At 58.1% G+C, this 20,839-nt stretch overlaps 1 protein-coding gene across 3 annotated transcripts in view; it reads left to right on the forward strand.

The window, feature by feature from the left end:
- Positions 1 to 20,839, forward strand: part of NPLOC4 (NPL4 homolog, ubiquitin recognition factor) — a 30,759-nt gene extending 9,920 nt beyond the window's left edge. For 2 of the 3 annotated variants that reach the window (XM_058676103.1, XM_058676105.1), the window contains exons 6-17: positions 220 to 314; positions 1,581 to 1,704; positions 4,263 to 4,442; positions 6,173 to 6,259; positions 6,826 to 6,897; positions 6,974 to 7,100; positions 11,322 to 11,482; positions 17,100 to 17,171; positions 18,821 to 18,916; positions 19,445 to 19,561; positions 20,045 to 20,147; positions 20,516 to 20,839. In XM_058676103.1, coding sequence (XP_058532086.1) covers positions 220 to 314; positions 1,581 to 1,704; positions 4,263 to 4,442; positions 6,173 to 6,259; positions 6,826 to 6,897; positions 6,974 to 7,100; positions 11,322 to 11,482; positions 17,100 to 17,171; positions 18,821 to 18,916; positions 19,445 to 19,561; positions 20,045 to 20,147; positions 20,516 to 20,673 — 1,392 coding nt within the window. In that variant the 3' untranslated portion in view covers positions 20,674 to 20,839. The remainder of the gene's footprint in view (positions 1 to 219; positions 315 to 1,580; positions 1,705 to 4,262; positions 4,443 to 6,172; positions 6,260 to 6,825; positions 6,898 to 6,973; positions 7,101 to 11,321; positions 11,483 to 17,099; positions 17,172 to 18,820; positions 18,917 to 19,444; positions 19,562 to 20,044; positions 20,148 to 20,515) is intronic. The other variant, XM_058676104.1, reaches the window with a different exon arrangement.

Below are 20,839 nucleotides of genomic sequence, written 5' to 3' on the forward strand. Positions count from 1 at the left end.
CTTGTGACCTTGGGGTGTAGAAGATTTCCCTGGAACTGAGCTGCCTCTTATGCTTAGTAGCATTTCCTTAAATCTTGAAGAGGTGGCCGATGCACCAACCTGACCCAACCTCAACCAACGGGCTCAACAGCTGTGTCCCCAGTGTCCCCTGTGCCCAGCCTCAGGGCTCCCCGCGGTGTCCCCATGCCCCTGGCTGACTGCAGGGGGTGTGTGTTGCAGCCTTTCGATGAGGACTACCTGAACCACCTGGAGCCCCCAGTGAAGCACATGTCCTTCCACGCCTACATCCGGAAGCTGACTGGGGGCGCCGACAAGTAAGCAGCCTGCGGGGTGGCTGGGACCCAGGGAGTGTGCTGAGGAGAGGCCTCTGGCCAGCTGTGGAGAGCAGGGCCTCGGGGCACGGAGCGGCCTCTGGCCAGCTGTGGAGAGCAGGGCCTCAGGGCACGGAGCAGTCTCTGGCCAGCTGCGGACAGCAGGGACAGCAGGGCCTCGGGGCACGTTCCAGCCCTGGCTGAGGACACACGCCCTATACGAGGTGGCTCCAAGGAAGTCATGAAGCCTGGAACACGGGGCCGTGCAGCAGGAGTATGCATGAGTTATGTCCCTGCATACCTCTGAACTGCTGTGCTCCTTGCTCGGTCACACCTCGGCAAAGCCAGAAGGGAAGCGAAAGTGGGATTGTTGGGTGGGTTGTAAGAGTTCAAGAAAAATCTTGAAATGATTTTTATTTACCATCCAGTTGGACAGCCAGCTCTTCCCATGAACAAGCGCCATGAATAAGTGGGGTTTTATAGTAAGTCTATCGGAGAATCAAAAACCACGTGACAGAGAGCAAGTCCATGATTAGGGGCTAGCAGTGACACCAAACAGAAAGCATGCGACAGGAGTTTACAGTGTATGGGCTGGGGGTCCTGGTTCTGTCACTGCAAGACAGACAGTGATCAAACAGCCTTCCTCGCAGGTGGCTGTCTTTCCCGTAAATCTCAAAACTCCAAGCTTCTCCCTGTCTCCTGCCTGCCTCCTGGTTTTTCAGGAGCAGGAGCTTTGCTCCTAACAGGATGCAGGTGTCTGGAGATTCCAGACTTCCAGGAGTAGTCACTTGTACAGTCAACCCTGTCGGTGGATTTGTGTGTGAGAAGCCCGAGGCCGGTGTGGCCTCATCGCACGCCCAGGGCCAGGGCGCCTCGGCCTCGCTGGGCGTGTAGCGGACAGCCTGAAGACAGAGGGACGCACGCTGCGTGGACTTTGCTCTTGGCAGAGTGTGGCTGGTGGGCTAAGATGGACATCCCCGGCGGGTTCTGAAGCTCCAAACGCAGTTCGTCTCAGGGCAACCGTGGAGGCCCTCGTGCAAGTCAGGCACGGGTGATAAGGAAGATGCTCCGTGGTCCTGGAGTGCCAGGGCTCGTGGGATAGCAGCTGGGTTGCTGCGCAGGCTGGGGCTGTGTTGAAGCCTCTTTCACAAATGTCACTTGTACACTTCCCGCACCGCTCCCCGCCACGTGCCCTGTGGCTCCAGCGGTGTTGGCTGAGCGTGGCCGCGGGTGCTCCGCAGTGACAGCTCACCCGTTGCTGCTCTGCAGGGGCAAGTTTGCCGCCCTGGAGAACATCAGCTGCAAAATTAAATCAGGCTGTGAGGGACACCTGCCGTGGCCCAGTGGCATCTGTACCAAATGCCAGCCAAGTGCCATCACACTCAACAGACAGGTAAGAGGCCCGGGTCCCTCCAGAGGCATGGGCGTTTCCAGGCAAGTCCCTCCCTGAGGGGCAGCTGCCGCCAGCAGCGCGTGTGGTACGTGGACACGTCCCCTGTTCCCCCCCTGTGTGCAAACACCTCTCACGGGCCCTTGGCTTCTGCACCGAGGTTGTGTGTATCCCGCCAGCCCAGGCCACTCCGCTTGTGGCCTCCAAGCACAGTCCCGCTGCCTGCCCCGTGTCCGTGTGTCTGTGGTGGCTTGTTCTGGAGACCGGCCCCTTAACTGCCTGAAAACTGCCGAGGGCAGGCGTGTGTGGGTGAAAGCCGGGCCAAGTCCAGCTCTGCTTCCTCTGCTGGGCCCCTCCCACCTTGGGGTCCTGCTTGGGCCCGATGGGCTGGCGCAGGTGGGTGGGGGGGCACGCTGCTGGGGGTCTCTGTCTCTGCCTGCTTCAAAAGAAGTGCTTTAACAAAAGAGAGTCATTCATTTCAAAGGCAAAAGTTAGAGAGAGAAAGAGGTCTTGATTTGCTGCTTTAGTCCCCTCATGGCCACAAAGGCCAGGACTGGGCCAGGCCAGGTGCTTTGCCTGGGACCCTAGAGGGGTGGAAGGGCCCCAGGCACTTGGGCCATCCTCCGTTGCTTTCCCAGGCACATTAGCAGGGAGCTGGATTGGAAGTGTGGCAGCTGGGGTTTGAGCTGGTGCGCATGTGGGATACGGCAGTGGGAAGATGTGGGTTGTGAAGCTGTGTCTCCGAATGCTGTTTTGTAATGGTTTTTATACCGTTTACTTTTCTCGCTGGGAGTGTTCTGTGGAATAACAAACAACTTTGTGGCAAGTTTTGTGGGCTTTTTGTACATCTTTTTTTAAAATCTCAGACTTGTATTTTATATATTAAATTTTTGGTTTTATAACTGGAGCCACAGAACATGTATGGGTGCCACATTCCAACAGTGTGTGCTGGTCTCCGGGCTGGCCAGGGCAATGCTTGCAGTGCAGCCAAAGTTCAATTAAAATCAGTATTTCATTAAAAAAGAAAAAAAAAGATACGGCTTTACCTGCTATGCCACAGCACTGGCATCAATAATTTTTTTTTTAAGATTTATTATTATTACTATTATTATTATTGGCAAGGCAGATTTACAGAGAGAAGAGACAGAAAGATCTTTCGTGTTCTGGGTCACTCCCCAAGTGACTGCAATGCCAGAGCTGAGCTGATCCGAAGCCAAAAGCCAGCAGCTTCCTCCTGGTCTCCAATATGAGTGCAGGGTCCCAAGGCCTTGGGCCGTCTTCCACTCCTTTCCCAGGCCACAAACAATGAGCTGAATGGGAAGTGGGGCCGCCAGGACATGAACTGGTGCGCATATGGGATCCTGGCGCATGCAAGGCAAGGACTTTAGCCACTAGGCTACTGTGCCAGGCCTACCTTTTTTGTTTTGTTTTGTTTTAAGATTTATTTAATTTTATTAGAAAATTAGATATACAGAGAAAAGGAGATACAGAGAGAAAGATCTTCAGTCAGCTGGTTCACTTCCCAAGTGGCCACAATGGTTAGAGCTGAGCCGATCCAAAGCCAGGAGCCAGAAGCTTCTTCTGGGTCTCTCATGTGGGTGCAGGGTCTCAAGGCTTTGGGCCATCCTTGACTGCTTTCCCAGGCCACAAGCCGGGAGCTGGATGGGAAGTGGGGCAGCTGGGACTTGAACCAGTGCCATATGGGATCCTGGCACTTGAAGGGGAGCTGTCCGAGAAATGCTTTTTTCTTTCTTTTTTTTTTTTTAAAGATTTATTCATTTTTTATTACAGCCAGATATACACAGAGGAGGAGAGACAGAGAGGAAGATCTTCCGTCCGATGATTCACTCCCCAAGTGAGCCGCAACGGGCCGATGCGCGCCGATCCGAAGCCGGGAACCCGGAACCTCTTCCGGGTCTCCCACGTGGGTGCAGGGTCCCAAATCCTTGGGCCGTCCTCAACTGCTTTCCCAGGCCACAAGCAGGGAGCTGGATGGGAAGTGGAGCTGCCGGGATTAGAACCGGCGCCCATATGGGATCCCGAGGCTTTCAAGGCGAGGACTTTAGCTGCTAGGCCACGCCACTGGGCCCAAGAAATGCTTTTTTCAAAAAGATAGAAAACTACCTGGTTATTAGACCTGCACATGACATCATAGTGAGGTTAGTGTTTTAAGAGTTGTACGTATTTACTCAAGGCAGAGAAAGCAGGACATCTCCAGGTGCTGCCTGGCCCTCGTGTCTGTAGCACCCAGTGGTAGGCCAGGCCTCACCAGGGCCTGGAGCCCGGGGGCCTTCCTCGGGTGTAGCAAAGGCCAGCCAGTGGGCTGTTCGCCGGGTGTGTGAGCCAAGAGCTGGGACTCGCTGTGGTCACGTGGAGGCAGCATGTGGGCTGGGCCACGCACCTGCTCAGGGAGTGTGTGGAACCCTGCTGCCCGCCACCCCTGCCGCTGGAGACTGCGAAGCAGCTCGAAGCCCGGGCTGGGTCTGCCTTGGGCTGCATTCTAGGGTTGGTTCATCCGCTGGCTGGCAGCTTTTCCCTCAGCCCCCACCTTGGCTCCACAGAAGTACAGGCACGTTGACAACATCATGTTCGAGAATCACACCGTGGCCGACCGCTTCCTGGACTTCTGGAGGAAGACTGGGAACCAGCATTTTGGGTACCTGTATGGCCGGTACACGGAGCACAAGGACATCCCCCTGGGCATCCGGGCCGAGGTGGCCGCCATCTACGAGCCCCCGCAGGTGGGCCTGGGCGCGGCGCACTCTTAGGCAGGAGTCCCTGCCGAGTCCTGGCTGGTCCGCCACCTGTGTCTGGGGTCATTGCTGTCCTGTCCTGTCACGCAGTTGCTTCAGCCCTTGTAATTCTGTTTCCTGTCCCTGCACCGCAGCAGCTGTCTTGGGCAGGGAGGCCCTGGCTGGAGCCTCGTGGAACCTCTCGGGCACCTCGTCAGAGCCGAGCTGCTGCCGGAGTGACTGGAAGCAGCCCCGGGATGGGAGTGGTTGGGAGGGTTGGAGGCCCAGGTGGTGGCCAGCCAGATCCATGGTAGCTCCTCTCTGAGTGGCCCCTGTGGACGGTCCCATACGTCAGGGCCAGGGCTGGTGGACATGGACAGGGTCTTCAAAAGTGCATGGAAAATATGTATCAGAAAAAAGGCATAGATCTAGAAGTGTGACATGCCAAAGTGAACTTAGCTTTTGATTTTCCATGGACTTTTGAAATATGTGCATTTGTGTTTTTGTTTTAGAACTGTAAAATATTCGCATGTTTCATTTTGTGGACTGTCCTTCAGAAGCAGTGAACACACTGAGCTGAACGCCGAGTTGGCTAGGGGGGTTGGCTGCGTGGGACGCCCTCCAGTGGTGGCTCCGTGGCCGGATTCACGGCTGGGTCCTGGTGGGAAGTCGGCAGGTGGCTGTGCTGTGTGAATGTTGGGAAGGAATTCACCCAGGTCGAGTTAGACCACAAGGAAGGGGCTTCCCTGCGCCCCTCACCCCTCCACCGCTCCCTGGAGTGGAGGCAGTGTTGACCTGATCTATCTGGAAGCGAGGGAACGTCCGCTGGCTCGTTTCTCAGGTGCCCAGCACAGCACGCGAGGCTGGGCCAGGCTGAAGCCAGGAGCCGGCAGTTTCGTGTGGGTCTTTCACATGGGTGCGAGGCCCAGGTGCTTGGGCCACCTGCTGCTTTTCTGTTCTAGAAGCCCAGGTAGTAATCTTAGTCGGGGGGACCTTCACTCCCCTACTTCTCTGGCCAGATTTTTGTTTAAAAAGATACTTACTAATGACCTATGAGCTCCATTTAACTGAAGGTGAAATTTTGGCCAGCGCTCTGCACTCCAGGAGGTTCATTTTCTGTGATTGGTTACGCTGCAGGTGAGCCAGTGTGGCTGGTGCCTGGTCGCTGCCCTCAGCCTGGTGCTGTGCCTCTTGGCAGACAGGTTAATGGCTTAATTTTACTTTTTAAGATATTTTATTTTGATTTGTTATTGATGAGAAAGGCAGACTGACAGAATGAGAGCGAGCCATGTTTTATGTGCAGGTTTATTCCCTGTATGCCTTCGGTAGCTGTGGTTGGTTCACAGCACAGCCATTGACTCCACCGGGGCCGCCCGCACATACACAGGTGCCCAGGTGCCAGTACCTGCCCAGTGCCGACTGGGAAGAATGTAGCTGTGGCCTGGAGGGGAACCTGGCGAGGGGCATCCTAGGTTGTGGCTACTCTGCTGCGTCACAGCACCCCCCACCGGTACCAGCTTTTGGGGGTTTGTTTGCTGGGGGGTGTGTGCCCCTGCCTGCTGGACATTCTCCCCCCAGGAGTGGCTCGCTGGGTTCTCTCACTGGGTTCTGGAGTGAGCTTCCAGGCAGACCAGCTGCGTGAAAGCAGTTTAGGAAGGTGTGGCGGAGCAGGCTGGTCTTGTGGGAACAAGAGTGGGGGACGCCCTTCTTCTTAGCCTTCTCCCTGTCCTTCCTGACAGATTGGCACACAGAACAGCCTGGAGCTTCTCGAAGACCCCAAAGCAGAAGTGGTGGATGAAATTGCTGCCAAACTCGGCCTGAGGAAGGTACTGCGACGCCCCTCACCCCGGCCGCGTGCTGGCACAGGCGCCATGGGATTTGAAACCCTGTCGTGTTTATTGGGCACCAGCAGCTTTTATGCTTCTCTGAGTTACAGGGACATGAGAACATTTTCCTGAGCAAAAAAATAGTTGTCCGGTTGAGGAGCTGAGTGTTGCTCTGCCGGTGGTGTGCCGGTGGCCGGCATGGGAAGGGCGGAGGGCAGGCGTGGTGCAGCCCCTGGTGCAGCTCCTCCCTGGGCTGCCGGGCCAGGGCCGGCTCCTGAGTCAGCGTCGCAGAGCACGCTGCAGGCTGTGTGGGGAGAGCTGGGCCAGGGCCTTCGGGGTACCCCAGAGAGGGGGCTGTTTGTGGTCCTCATGTGGCCTGAAATCCCTTGGGGTCTCCTCTGCCCTGGACGTGGTTAGCGCCTGTCGGGGCTCCCCTGGCTCCCCGGCCTCCCTGGCAGTGGCAGCCATGGGCTGGCGTGTGAGCTGCCTGGAAGGAGGGTGACGGAGCACACTGCGTGAGCCCTTGGCGGAAGCGGGAGATGCTGAGAGCCGTTCCTCCTGTTCAGGTTGGCTGGATATTCACAGACCTCGTCTCGGAAGACACCCGCAAGGGCACGGTCCGTTACAGTCGCAACAAGGTGAGCGGGCCGGGAGGCGGCCGCTGCTGCTCTGCTCCGCCCATCGGGCTGCTGACAGGCCGCTTCTCGCACACAGGACACCTACTTCCTGAGTTCGGAGGAGTGCATCACTGCGGGCGACTTTCAGAACAAGCACCCCAACATGTGCCGCCTCTCCCCCGATGGGCACTTTGGATCCAAGTTTGTGACCGCGGTGGCTACAGGTACAGGCCTGGCTCCGGCACGGGTGCTGCCTTCTCAGGGCTTTTGTTCGCACAGGTGTTTATTTTAAGTTCATGAGCAAGGCAGAACAGTTTTTTTCCTGTCTACTAATGTCCTCCTGAAACAGCAGCTCTGGGGCTCACCTGGCTAATCCTCTGCCTGCAAGCACCAGGATCCCGTATGGATGCCGCTTCACCCATCCAGCTCCCTGCTGATGGCCTGGGAATACTTTTTGTTTTATTGGGAAGACAGATTTAAAGAGAGAAGGAGATTTTCCATCCACTGGTTCACTCCCGTGGCCACAATAGCTAGAGCTTGGCTGATCTGAAGCCAGGAGCCAAGAGCCTCTTTTGGGTCTCTCACACGGGTGCAGTGTCCCAATGCATTGGGCCGTCCTCAACTGCTTTCCCAGGCCACAGGCAGGGAGCTGGATGGGAAGCGGGACAGCTGGGACTTGAACCAGCGCCATATGGGATGCTAGCAGCTCAAGGGAGTGGATTAGCCTGTTGAGCCATTATTCTGGCTCCTCTTTTTTTTTTTTTCTCAACTTTTAATTTATTTTTTATTGCCAAGTCAGATATATAGAGAGGAGAGACAGCAAGATCTTTCGTCCGATAATTAGTTCCCTAAGCTGAGCTGATACTAGCCAGGATCCAGGAACTTCCTCCAGGTCTCCCACGTGGGTGCAGCGTCCCAAGGCTTTGGGCCGTCCTCGACTGCTTTCCCAGGCCACAAGCAGGGAGCTGGATGGGAAGTGGGGCTGCCGGGATTAGAACTGCTACCCATATGGGATCCCGGGCACACTCAAGGTGAGGGCTTTAGCTGCTTAACCCCAACAGCCAGGGCTGGGCTAGGCCAGAGCCAGCCAGACTCGATGTCTCCGACATGGGTGGCTGGACTCCCAAGTGCTGGGTGGTCCCCGGCGGCCCTCCCAGGCACCTCCCCTTGGAGCTGAGAGCTCCGGGCTGCCAGTTACAGGTAGTGGCTTATCCCAAGCTTCCACACCAGCTCCGGATAGGGGAATTGGGAAGATTCCGACGTAATGTCTTACTTTGGCATATAGTTGTGTAGATATCCAGGGAATTTTGCCTCTGAAACTTAGTGTGGAGTTTGGGAGAGGCTGTGTCACTTAGTGTGGAGTGTGGGACAAGCTGTGTTAGTGTGGAGCTGTGGGACAGGCTGCATGCTCAGGGCTTTGTTGCCCTGCCTGCAGATCATTGGAGGCTCACCTCCCTCTCCTTGCATGGAGGGCTGCTCTTGCTCATTCCGGTTCAGGTCCCCTCGGGGACAGGAAGTGCAGGCTGAGACAGCAGTCCTGTGGCCAGGGAACTCAGTGCCCCACAGCACTCCTGTGAGCTCAGGAGGCATGGCCGAAGTCCTCGCGGCCAGCGGAGTGCTGCCGGAGCTGGAGAGCCCTGTGGGGGAGGGGGGCCGTGGTGTGTGGCCTTGTGCTCGAGCTTCAGGCATCATGGGCTGTGCCGACGCATCCGATGTGTGGGCAGAGGCCCAAGGTGTGTCAGGATACTTTTGACACCGCTGGGACCCCTGGGGACTTCCAAGGTAAGGTGCCTGGCCCCATCTGGGTCCCACCCAGGTGAGATATCCAGCAGGCCTGCTCTGTTTAGAAACGAGAGTTCCCAGGGCTGTTGCTGTGGTGTAGCAGGTAGAGCTGCCGCCTGCAGTGTCAGCTTCCCGTACGGCTGTGGGTCGTGTCCTGGCTGCTCCATTTCCAGTGCGGCTCCCTGCTTAGGCCCAGTGCTGATGCTCCCGGACGAGCAGTGGAAGGTGGCTCCACTCTGCACACGTGGGAGGCCTGCAGAAGCTCCCGGCTTTGACCTGGCCATCTGGGGAGTGAACCAGCAAATGCGGCTCTTTCAGCGTCACCTTCTCTCTCTGTAACTGTGTTTTCAGTAGATAAACAAATCTTTAAAAAGGAGAAAGGAGAGAGGAAGGGAGGGGGAGTTTCCCATCATCTGTGCGAACTGGTCCTTGGAGACCATGTCAGCTCACATTCTGTAAGCCTGCAGCTTTGTAAGAGTTTGGAGACAAAGTTTTCCTTCTGTAAGGACTTCACTGGTAATCTGGAAACAAGTGTACATCTGCAGGGACAGAGTGGAAGCGTGTTCACACTCACAGGCACACGCGCACGCACAGTCACACAGAGGCACACACATACAGGCACACACTCATACAGGCACACAGGCACACTCATACAGGCACACAGGCACACACATACAGGCACACACAGTCACACAGAGGCACACACATACAGGCACACACAGGCACGCATACACACACACATACAGGCACACACTCATACAGGCACACAGGCACACACATACAGGCACACACTCATACAGGCACACAGGCACACACATACAGGCACACACAGTCACACAGAGGCACACACATACAGGCACACACAGGCACGCATACACACACACATACAGGCACACAGGCACACACATACAGGCACACACAGTCACACAGGCACACACATACAGGCGCACACAGTCACACAGAGGCACACACTCATACAGGCACACACTCATACAGGCACACAGTCACACAGGCACACACATACAGGCACACACTCATACAGGCACACAGGCACACACATACAGGCACACACTCATACAGGCGCACACAGTCACACAGGCACACACATACAGGCACACACTCATACAGGCACACAGTCACACAGGCACACACATACAGGCACACACTCATACAGGCGCACACAGTCACACAGAGGCACACACTCATACAGGCACACAGGCACGCATACACATACTCATACAGACACACACTCATACAGCACACACAGTCACACAGAGGCACACACATACAGACACACAGTCACACAGAGGCACGCATACACACACACATACAGGCACACACTCATACAGGCACACAGGCACACACATACAGGCACACACAGTCACACAGGCACACACATACAGGCGCACACAGTCACACAGAGGCACACACTCATACAGGCACACACTCATACAGGCACACAGTCACACAGGCACACACATACAGGCACACACTCATACAGGCACACAGGCACACACATACAGGCACACACTCATACAGGCGCACACAGTCACACAGGCACACACATACAGGCACACACTCATACAGGCACACAGTCACACAGGCACACACAGGCACACACTCATACAGGCGCACACAGTCACACAGAGGCACACACTCATACAGGCACACAGGCACACAGGCACGCATACACATACTCATACAGACACACACTCATACAGCACACACAGTCACACAGAGGCACACACATACAGACACACAGTCACACAGAGGCACGCATACACACACTCATACAGACACAGTCACACTGACACAAGCACACACTCGTGCTCACACACACTCCACTCCATTCCTCTGCTGTTGCAGAAGCAGTGAGTTAACCACACCGTCCTCCAGTGTCCCAGCCAGAGAGGAGGCAGCCGGAGGCCCTGGGGTGTCCCCCAGCTCCGTCCTGCGTCTTGGCTGCTTGCTCGTTGGGTCTGGACTCCGGCAGCTGCTGCGACAACAGCATTGAATTCTGTCTCCAGGCAGGACATGGTTCAGGTTTTCTCAGAGAACCTGAAGCAGAAATAGTGAGGATTTTTAAAACATTTTGAAACATATTTCCTTATTTGAAAGAGTGTTGGTGAAGAGACAGAGACTTCCCATTGACTACATCGCTCCCCAGATGCCGCCGTTAGGCACAGCTGGGCCAGGCTACCGTCAGCAGCAGGATGCGCTGCGCCACGAGACCCAAGGGAGCGCTCCCCTGCAGCCTGCCTCCCAGGGCGTGCCTTGGCAGGGAGCGCTGCAGCAGGGAGTGCGCTGCCCTGGGGCTCTGCACCCACCGCACCAAGCGCCTACCTGCCGGGGGTGTTTGTGTGGAGGTCGGCCGGGTGATGCTGCGCCTGAGGAGCCGTTTGGGCAGGCTGCATGCTGGCCTGGACCTGTCCTTGCCCAGCTCAGCTGGTGCTGCTAATACCTGCTGTTCTAGAATCAAGAAGCTGAGTGCTGAGGGAGCTGGGCGTCCAGGCCGTGGAGCCAGCACGGGGTGTGTGCGCAGCGGGGCCTGCTGATGTCCAGGCCATGGGTGCCAGCTGGCCTGCACGCTCTTGAGGGAAGTGAAGAAGAATGGGCAGTGGCACTGGTGGCCGGGCTTTCCCCACGCAGGTTCTCTCTTGCAGGTGGCCCTGACAACCAGGTCCACTTCGAAGGCTACCAGGTGTCCAACCAGTGCATGGCACTGGTACGCGATGAGTGCCTGCTGCCCTGCAAGGATGCCCCTGAGCTCGGCTACGCCAAGGAGTCCAGCAGCGAGCAGTACGTGCCTGACGTGTTTTATAAGGTAAAGCGCGGCCTGCAGGCACCCGGGCTGTCACCAGCAGGGGCACCTTGCTCTGCGGGGTCGGGGGGTGGGCTGGAGACCACGGCCAGGGACCACCCTGTCACACGGCCAGCTGCAGCCCTTCAGTGTCTCACATCAGCTGGCCCTCGCCTCCCACAGGGATGTGGGTCATAGACGTGTCTGACTGCTTGGAGTCCGCTGTCTGTCTCTACTTAGTGTTCTCTTTCACTTTTGTTTCCCCTCTTTTATTTTATTAATTATTTTTAAGATTTAGTTACTTGAAAGGGAAAGCTAAAGATCTTGCATCCACTGGTGCACCTTTCAAATACCTGTAGCAGCTGGGACTGGGCCAGGCCAGGAGTCCATCCAGGTCTCTCCATGGGTGCAGGCTCCCCAGCACTGTCCTCCGCTGCCTTCCCGGCAGCAACGGCGGGGGCTGGGGACGTAAGGGGAGTCGGAGCTGCCCTGGTCCCGGGAGCTGGGGGGCTAGGGACGTAGGGGGAGTCGGAGCTGCCCTGGTCCCGGGAGCTGGGGGGCTGGGGCGTAGGGGCAGTCGGAGCTGCCCTGGCCCCGGGCGGAGGCTCCGCCCCGTGCCGTCTAGCGTAGTTTCTGTCCTCTGCAGCAGCTCATCGGCTGAGCTCAGGTCTCTCTGTGAGCCCCTCTGGCCTTTTGAAGGCAGCACTGCTGGGATGTTTGCCTGTACTCATCTTAGCACCTGTCATTTCTGGGTCATTTTCTCGGGTGGAATGAGGGGTTGGCATGGTGGTGCAACAGGTTAGCACCCCTGTGACAGTCTGGGTCCCGGCTTCTGCCCCACCTGGCCACAGCAGCCGGGAGCTCCATCCAGGTCCCCGCTGGATGGCAGGGCCCAGGCCTGGCCTGCTGAATCTGGAAGGGCACCGAGGGGACCGGGCGTCCTCGGGGCTGCCACGAGCACCTGAGCCGCGGGGCCGACCCTGCAGCACAAAAGGACTTTTTTTTCCTGAAGATGTACTGACTTACTCGTTGACTCACTCGCCCCCCACGCCTCCCACGCTGGTCCAGGCCAGAGCTGTAGGGAGCAGGGCGGGAGCCGCACGCTTGACAGGTCTGCAGCGAGGAGGAGAGACACGGAACGTTCCAGCCACTGCTTCACTCCCCAGATGGCCAGTGCGAAGCAGGGAGCCAGGAGCTTCTTCTGTCTCCCAAGTGGGTGCAGGCATCAAAGCACTTGGGCCACCCTTAGCTGCTTTCCAAGGCCGTCAGCAAGGAGGCGATCCGATGTGGAGCAGTTGGAATCTGACCTTGCGCCCGTGTGGATTCCAGCACTCGCAGGAGAACTGGCCTGATACACCGCTGTGCTGACACAGTTGGGCTTTGTTTGCTAATTGGAAAGTCAGATTTACAGAGAGGAGAGATGGAAAGAAAGATCTTCCATCTACTAGTTCAGTCCCCAAATGGCCGTAGTAGCAGAGCTGAGATAATCTGAAGCCAGGAGTTTCTCCTGGGTCTCCCACGTGGGTGCAGGGTCCCAAGGCTCTGGGCCGTCCTCGACTGCTTTCCCAGGCCACAAGCAGGGAGCTGGATGGGAAGTGGGACAGCTGAGACGCAAACTGGTGTCCATATGGGATCCCAGTGAATTCAAGGCAAGGATTTAGCCGCTAGGCTATTGTGCCAGGGCCTGGTTTTTCTTTTTTTCTTTTCTTTCTTTTTTTTTTTTTTAAAGATTTATTTTATTTTTACAAAGTCTGATATACAGAGAGGAGGAGAGACAGAGAGGAAGATCTTCCGTCCGATGATTCACTCCCCAAGTGAGCGCAACGGCCGGTGCTGCGCCGATCCAAAGCTGGGAACCTGGAACCTCTTCCGGGTCTCCCACGTGGGTGCAGGGTCTTTGACTGCTTTCCCAGGCCACAAGCAGGGAGCTGGATGGGAAGTGGAGCTGCCGGGATTAGAACTGGTGCTCATATGGGATCCCGGGGCGTTCAAGGCGAGACTTTAGCCACTAGGCCACGCCGCTGGGCCCATCTTTTTTTCTTTTAATATTCTTTATCAGGTTATTTTATTCCATATGTTAGTGTAATTTTCTTTTTCTTTTATTGCAAAGTTAGATATATAGAGAGGAGAAGAGACAGGAAGATCTTCCATCCACTGATTCACTTCCCAAGCAGCTACAACGGCTGGTGCTGTGCTGATCCGAAGCCAGGAGCCCAAAGCCTCATCTGAATCTCCCACACAGGTGCAGTGTCCCAAGGCTTTGGGCCATCCTCGACTGCTTTCCCAGGCCACAGGCAGGAAGCTGGATGGGAAGTGGGGCCACCGGGATTAGAACCGGTGCCTGTATGGGATCCTGGCCGCTAGGCCACCTCGCTGGGCCTTAGTGTGATTTTCTTAGACTTAAACTTTCTCCTCTGGGCCTGGCGTTGTGGTTCAGCAGCTAAATCCTCTCCTTGCTTGTGCCGGGTTCCAATCCAGTTCCCTGCCTGTGGCCTGGGAAAGCAGTGGAGGACGGCCCAATGCATTGGGACCCTGCACCTGCGTGGGAGACCCAGAGGAAGCTCCGGCTTTGGATTGGCTCAGCTCCAGCTCTTGTGGCCACTTGGGGAGTGGAGCAGTGGATAGATCTTTCTTTCTGTCTGTCCTCCTTTCTGTAAATCTGCCTTTCCAATAAACTCCCTTATTTTCTGTGTGACTTGTTTCGCTGTCACTGGCTCCCTTGCCTGTCCTGTAAGTGATTTCCCGTCCTGACTGGCTGCACCCCACTGGAGTCGTGCTCCCCGCGAGCTGTTGCGTGTTGTCACGTGTTGTGTGGAGGCCCTCGCCCTGGGCAGCCAGGCCGGGGGTCGTGCTGTCAGAGGTGCTGCTCATCCTGTGCCGTAGCAAAGAGCCACCAAGGACCCCCTGTCCCCACCATGTTACATGGTCACTGAGGGGCTTTTGCAAAGTACTGGAGATGTGGGGTTCAGCTTGGGCCTGGATGAGCACGTGTTGCCCACACTGTTCCAGTGACTGTGACTGGGCCAGGCTGAAGCCCGTGCTCGGGGCGGCCTCCACTGCTCTCCCAGGTCATCCACAGAGAGTTGGACAGGAAGTGGCGCGACTGCCCGTGTCGCCGGCTGTGGCCTGACTTGCTCCGCCATAGGACGGCTCCTCTGAGTCTTTGAGCAGGCACTTTCTGTCGCACTTGTTTGCTTCTGTGGTGCTTGAAGCACCTGAGCCGGGCGCTGGCAGCAGGGCCTCTCTCCAACCATAGCCTCATCTAACCTGTTGTGGGGGAGCAGTTGTGTTCCCTGAAATGTCCAGCACAGCTCTTGTGTGCTCCGCTGCCCTGGAGGCAGTGGGGGTGCCTGGTGTGTGTGACCCGTGGCAGGGCCCGTGCTGGGGCCCCTGGCTTTCCACGCCGGCCGTGGGCTGACCAGACATGACCTGAGCTTGGGGTGTAGGTCCCATTCCCCAGGGCCTCACATCTGCTGATCTTGAGCAGGTGCTGCTCTGTGGCCCTGGGGATGGCACACTCATGGCTCACATTAGGCATCTGAGACCAGCCTGACAGGGGCTTTGTGGACGCCCGTCTGCTGGGCTCCCCCACCTGACAGGAGCCCTGGATGCCTGTCTGCTGGGCTCCCTCACCTGGCAGGCTCTGTGGGCGCCTGTCGGCCCGGCTCCCCCACCTGATGGGCTCTGGGCGCCTGGCTGCTGGCTGCTGAGTGCTGAGACGTCCTGCGGGGCTTTGAACTTCGCTGCAGCAGGGTGGTGCTAGCCCGTCGGCCAACCTCGCTGTGTCCTGGCACAAAGCCTGTATGCCTGAGCTAAAGACATTGGTCCCAGGCTTCTCTTTGATGTCAAGGCCGCAGCATCTCTGCTGCCACGGGCGGTAGTGGGGAGTGGGTAGCGAGGCACCAAGACACGGTGTCTGACATCCTGGTATCTGCGGATACAGCATGAAGACGCCTCGCCCTGTGAGCTCTGCTGGCACTCCCAGAAGCAGCCGCCTTCAGTGTGAAGGGAGACTGCCTGTGTCCCCAGTAGGGAAGGGAGGGGGCGACCCCTTTGTTTCAGTTAAACTTGCAGACAGGAACAGCGGCCAGTTGAAGGGGAAGACCCTGTGTAGACGTGGCGTGAGCAGGGGCTGTGCCCAGCTTAGCAAGCTTGGAGGTGAAGGCCAGGTTGCTGGGTGTGAGCCGCGCAGGCTGCAGCTGGGTCGGTCAGGCCAGCTCAGGGCTGTGCACCTGTAGCAGTGGGGACGAGGCATGCTCGAGGGCAAGCCATCAGGGCAGCACTGTGGGCATCCACAGGAGAGGCCATGAGCAAGGCCTATGGGCACCTGCTGGGCTCGGGGGTGACTGCCCAGGCTGTCTCTGGCCACCCATGGATAGGGCTGCTCTGGGCCTGCCCCGTGCCCCCTCGGGGATGCGGTTAGCAGTCAGTGGTGGTCTGCAGGCTTGGGGACTGCATGCTGTGGGTGAACGATTCAGTGTTGGGGGAAATGCGGCCCCTGCATGCAGTCTTCTGGGCGAAGTTCCTGTCCCTGTGTACAGGATCCCAGTGCTGTGTCTGTGCTCAACGTGTTTGACATAAATCAGATCTAGTTGTCACGTTGTGATTAATGAACACATGCTGGCCGCTTACCCCTGTAATTAAACTGTGTTTCATCTTCTGACAGCAGAACAGGCTTTGACTTGTACAGATGGCGGCAGGTGGTGTGTGTGTGTGTGCACGCTAACCTGGGCGTCTCGTGTGCAGATGGCGGCAGGTGGTGTGTGTGTGTGTGTGTGTGTGTGTGTGTGCACGCTAACCTGGGCATCTCGTGTGCAGACGGCAGGTGGCAGGTGGTGTGTGTGTGTGTGTGTGTGTGAACGCTAACCTGGGCATCTTGTGTGCAGACGGTGGCAGGTGGTGTGTGTGTGTGTGCACGCTAACCTGGGCATCTCGTGTGCAGACGGTGGCAGGTGGTGTGTGTGTGTGTGTGTGTGTGTGCACGCTAACCTGGGCATCTCGTGTGCAGACGGTGGCAGGTGGTGTGTGTGTGTGTGTGTGTGTGCACGCTAACCTGGGCATCTCGTGTGCAGACGGCAGGTGGTGTGTGTGTGTGTGTGTGTGTGTGTGTGTGTGTGTGCACGCACGCTAACCTGGGCATCTCGTGTGCAGACGGTGGCAGGTGGTGTGTGTGTGTGTGTGCACGCTAACCTGGGCATCTCGTGTGCAGACTGCGGCAGGTGGTGTGTGTGTGTGTGTGTGTGGTCCCTGGCATCCCACAGCTGCTCCCTGTCGGTGCTGAGGAAGGAGCAGAGGCGGCCCTAGTGCCCGGGCCCCTGCGCCCACGAGTAAGGCTTCTGGCTCTGTCCTGCCCGCGCTCCGGTTGTTGCAGCCGCAGGACGGGCGGGCTCTGCCCTTGCTGTCCCCCTTCACCGAAGCAGCAGCCTGCCAGCGACTCGTGCGAGTGCGTGTGGGGCAGGGGAACTGGGTGCAGCCCGCCCAGCCTCTCAGGCTCTGGCTGTGGCCGTGGGAGGAAGCCCCGGGGAAGTGATGGGTCGTCCTGCAAGTTGCATCCTTTCTCTGTTCTCCAGATGTTTCTGCAGAAGTCGTGGGGGGTGAGAGGCCACCTTCACCCACCACCATTTGCCTTTGATCGTTTCAGGACATCGACAAGTTTGGCAACGAGATCACCCAGCTGGCCCGCCCACTGCCCGTGGAATACCTGATCATTGACGTGAGTGCCTGCGCTCCCTGAGACTCACTCAGGGGGTCCCTGCTCGTTTTGGGGTTAACTGTCTTGCACACACACCGGGAGTTCATGTTCCTGGCAAAGACCAGCACCCCGGCTCTGCCTGCGCCCCTCAGCAGGTTCCTGGTCATGTGGGCATTCCACGCCACGGACACTGGGACTTGGGGTTTCTCAGTGACGGCTGGTGTGGCTTCCTGTGGGGAGCCTCTGGGCTCCTGTCCATCCCCATCCATCCTGGGAGCGTGAAACCCCCTACGTAGGCAGCAGCAGCCAGGGCCACTCTGCCTGGAAGAGCTGTCATGAGGGGCTGGGGTACCACGTCTCCTTGGCTTGTTTGCACACGGGCCAGGCCTGTGATGCCAGCAAGGAGACACCATCCTTCACCCCCACATCTGGAGCAGCAAGTCCGTGTGCCCAGACCACCAAGGCTGCGTTCAGCCGATGGCCTCAGAGACCATCCCACAGACTGGGCTGTAAAGCCTCCATGGTGGACCTCCTGGGAGTACCAGGAGGAAGGTAGATGGACAGGCCCTGTGCTAAGCGGGGCAGCAGGACTTTGAGCCAGTTGCCCTGGGGCTCTCCTGCCAGCTGCCCCATGGCACTCCATTCCCTCAAGAAGTTGGGTTCTTGCCTGGGCCTTGTCAGCCTGTGCCTGCCCCCATCAGGACGTCAGCCAGCAGAAAATGCTTGTCCCTCACCCAGCAGAAAATGCCTGTCCACCTTGTGAGGAGGTTTCTGGGCTGTCTTGCTCCCATGCCCTCCCAGGACAGGAGACCAGCGATCCTGAGTACCATGCGTGTGACTGCTCTTAGTGGTCGCCCCCACGTCTCCTCCCTCTGCCCAGGCTGAGGGAGACCAGCGATCCTGAGTACCATGTGTGTGACTGCTCTTGGTGGTCGCCCCCACGTCTCCTCCCTCTGCCCAGGCTGAGGGTGACCCCCGCCTCCAGGTGCCGTGGACACTGGGCACAGCTCAGTGCCTGTTGCTGCTCTGGCACGGGTGCCCCACAGGGACCAGCCTGGCCCCAAAGCTGAAAAGGCTGGGCCACCGCTGCAGGTACCCACCAGGGAGGCTGGGGGGTAAGGGGCTGCTAGGAGGAGTCGTGCCTAATCCCTGCTCCTTGCCCCTTCCCGGCTTCTGTTGGTCACATCAGATTGAAACTCGGAGGCGTGTCCAAGCCAAGGGCAGGACAATGGCTGTACTCTATGACTGCCCTACCGTGGACACCCACGGCCCTGGGGAGGCTGCACACACCTCTGGGTCCCATGGGCTCTCACCTGCTCCTGGACCCATTGACAGCCTGGGACACCACTCAGCCTTCCCTCCGTGGTTTCCTGACTCTGATGGGGGCTCACCCTGTCCAAAGGGAACCACTACAGGGACTCTGGTGCTCCCTGTGAGGCCTGTGGTGTGCATGGCGGGGCCTCCTCGGGGCGCTCCTCACTGGGGCATCAGGCCCTCTTCTTGGGGTGCCAGGCCTTCTCCTCGGGGCGCTGCTCACTGGGGCATCAGGCCCTCTTCTTGGGGTGCCAGGCCCTCTCCTCGGGCGCTGCTCACTGGGGCATCAGGCCCTCTTCTTGGGGTGCCAGGCCCTCTCCTCGGGCGCTGCTCACAGCTTTGTGTTTTTCTGGCAGATCACAACAACTTTCCCCAAGGATCCAGTGTACACTTTTTCTATTTCACAAAATCCTTTTCCAATTGAAAACCGGGATGTCCTGGGTGAGACGCAGGTAGGCCACTTGTCTTTGGAGACACTGGAGCGTGGCTGGGTGGATCTCATGTCTACAGAGTCCTGTGTTCCGAGACGGCCTGAGCCGTTCTCGGGATCAAGCCCAGCCTCACCCCTTCCCTGGCCAGTCTCCAGGGGCATCTCCGTGGCTGCTGGCGGACAGGCCGGGGCAGCGCGAGTCCTCAGTCGGGAGGGGTTGACGATCTGTCCGCTGTGGACAGCCGTGGGCTCGGGCGATACTGAGCACACAGCCCAAGCCAGTGTGGGTGCTGTGCTCCGTGCTGCCGTCCCCCTGCAGCGGGTGCAGCTGAGGGACATCTGCCCTGAGGTTTTGTCCAAGGGGGAGGGGAGGGCGGGAGGCTCCCCCTTGCCCGGGCCATGGGTGGGCTCACCTCCAGGGCTCCAGGGTTTGGCTGGTCACACTTGACGTGTGCTGTGTCACTGTTGGGCGGGCTGGTCGTGTCTCTCCACGGAGGCTTGGCCCTGCTCCTGTAGTCTCCCCACTTCTGACTCCCGGCCCTCTCCCCAGGACTTCCACAGTCTGGCCACCTACCTGTCCCAGAACACCTCGTCCGTGTTCCTGGACACCATCTCTGACTTCCACCTGCTACTCTTTCTGGTCACCAATGACGTCATGCCCCTGCAGGTGGGTCTGTGCTGTGATGCTTCACCCGGCTCTGTATGTAGACAGATGGGGCTGGGACGCTGGCTCGCAGCTCCCTGGGGAGGGTCATCTCCCTTCCTTCGCCGAGGAGCTGTGACCCTCTGTACCCTTGGGGACTCCAAGGTGATAAAGTTTATTTATTTTTATTGGAAAGTCAGATACACAGAGAGAAGGAGAAAAAGATCTTCCACCCACTGGTTCACTCGCCAAGTGGCCACAAGGGCCAGAGCTGAGCTGATCTGAAGCTAGGAGCCAAGAACTTCTTCCGGGTCTCCCATGTGGGTGCAGGGTCCCAAGGCTTTGCGCTATCCTTGACTGTCTTTCCCAGGCCACAAGCAGGGAGCTGGATGGGAAGTGGAGTAGTCAGGACGTGAACCAGCATCCATATGGGATCCTGGTACATGCAAGGCGACGACTTCAGCCACTAGGCTAGCACACCGGGCCCAACCCTGTGGCTTGTTGCAGGACAGCATCAGCTTGCTGCTGGAGGCCGTGAGAACCAGGAATGAGGAGCTGGCTCAGACGTGGAAGAAGTCAGAGCAGTGGGCCACCATCGAGCAACTGTGCAGTGAGTGCCTGGCTGCATGTGCTGTGGGCACTGTGGGCGCTTGGCGTGGCCCCAGCAAAGGATGGTCCTTGTAGAGCCTTCTTCGAGCTCTCAGGGTGGCAGGAAAGGGCTGTGCCCCCACACTGTGGTTCTGCCACGTGTCTGGAGAGCCAGACCCAGGGCTGGTCCCTGCGGCTCTGGCTGCAAACCTGAGGGAATGGCTCACATCACATGGCTCTGTACCAGACGCAGCCGTGCCACATCACTGTGGCAGAGTTGGTGCTGGAGCCACACAGCTCCATGCTGTGCGTGGAGTCCTCGCAGTGAGCTCAAGGCTGTGGGTTCTGCTCACATACAAGTGACCACCATGTGCCTCTTGTCCCCTGCAGGCACGGTCGGTGTGCAGCTTCCAGGCCTGCAGGAGTATGGCGCCGTCGGGGGCTCGGCGCGCGCCACCTCAGCAGCCATGTGGGCCTGCCAGCACTGCACCTTCATGAACCCCCCGGGCACCGGCCACTGCGAGATGTGCAGCCTCCCCAGGGCCTAGGGCGAGCCCCACGGGAGCGTGGTAGGGCACACTGCCCTGGGGTCCCCAAAGCTCAGCACAGCTCTTCCCGGAGGCAGTGCCCACTGGGGTTGCGGCTGAACATGACCTGCAGACACCTCGCAGCTGGCCTGAGAGCCAGGCCTCTGCACCGCCACCTGGAACGGGC

This window comes from Ochotona princeps, chromosome 17 (genome assembly GCF_030435755.1).
Source record: "Ochotona princeps isolate mOchPri1 chromosome 17, mOchPri1.hap1, whole genome shotgun sequence".
Classification (NCBI taxonomy): domain Eukaryota; kingdom Metazoa; phylum Chordata; class Mammalia; order Lagomorpha; family Ochotonidae; genus Ochotona; species Ochotona princeps.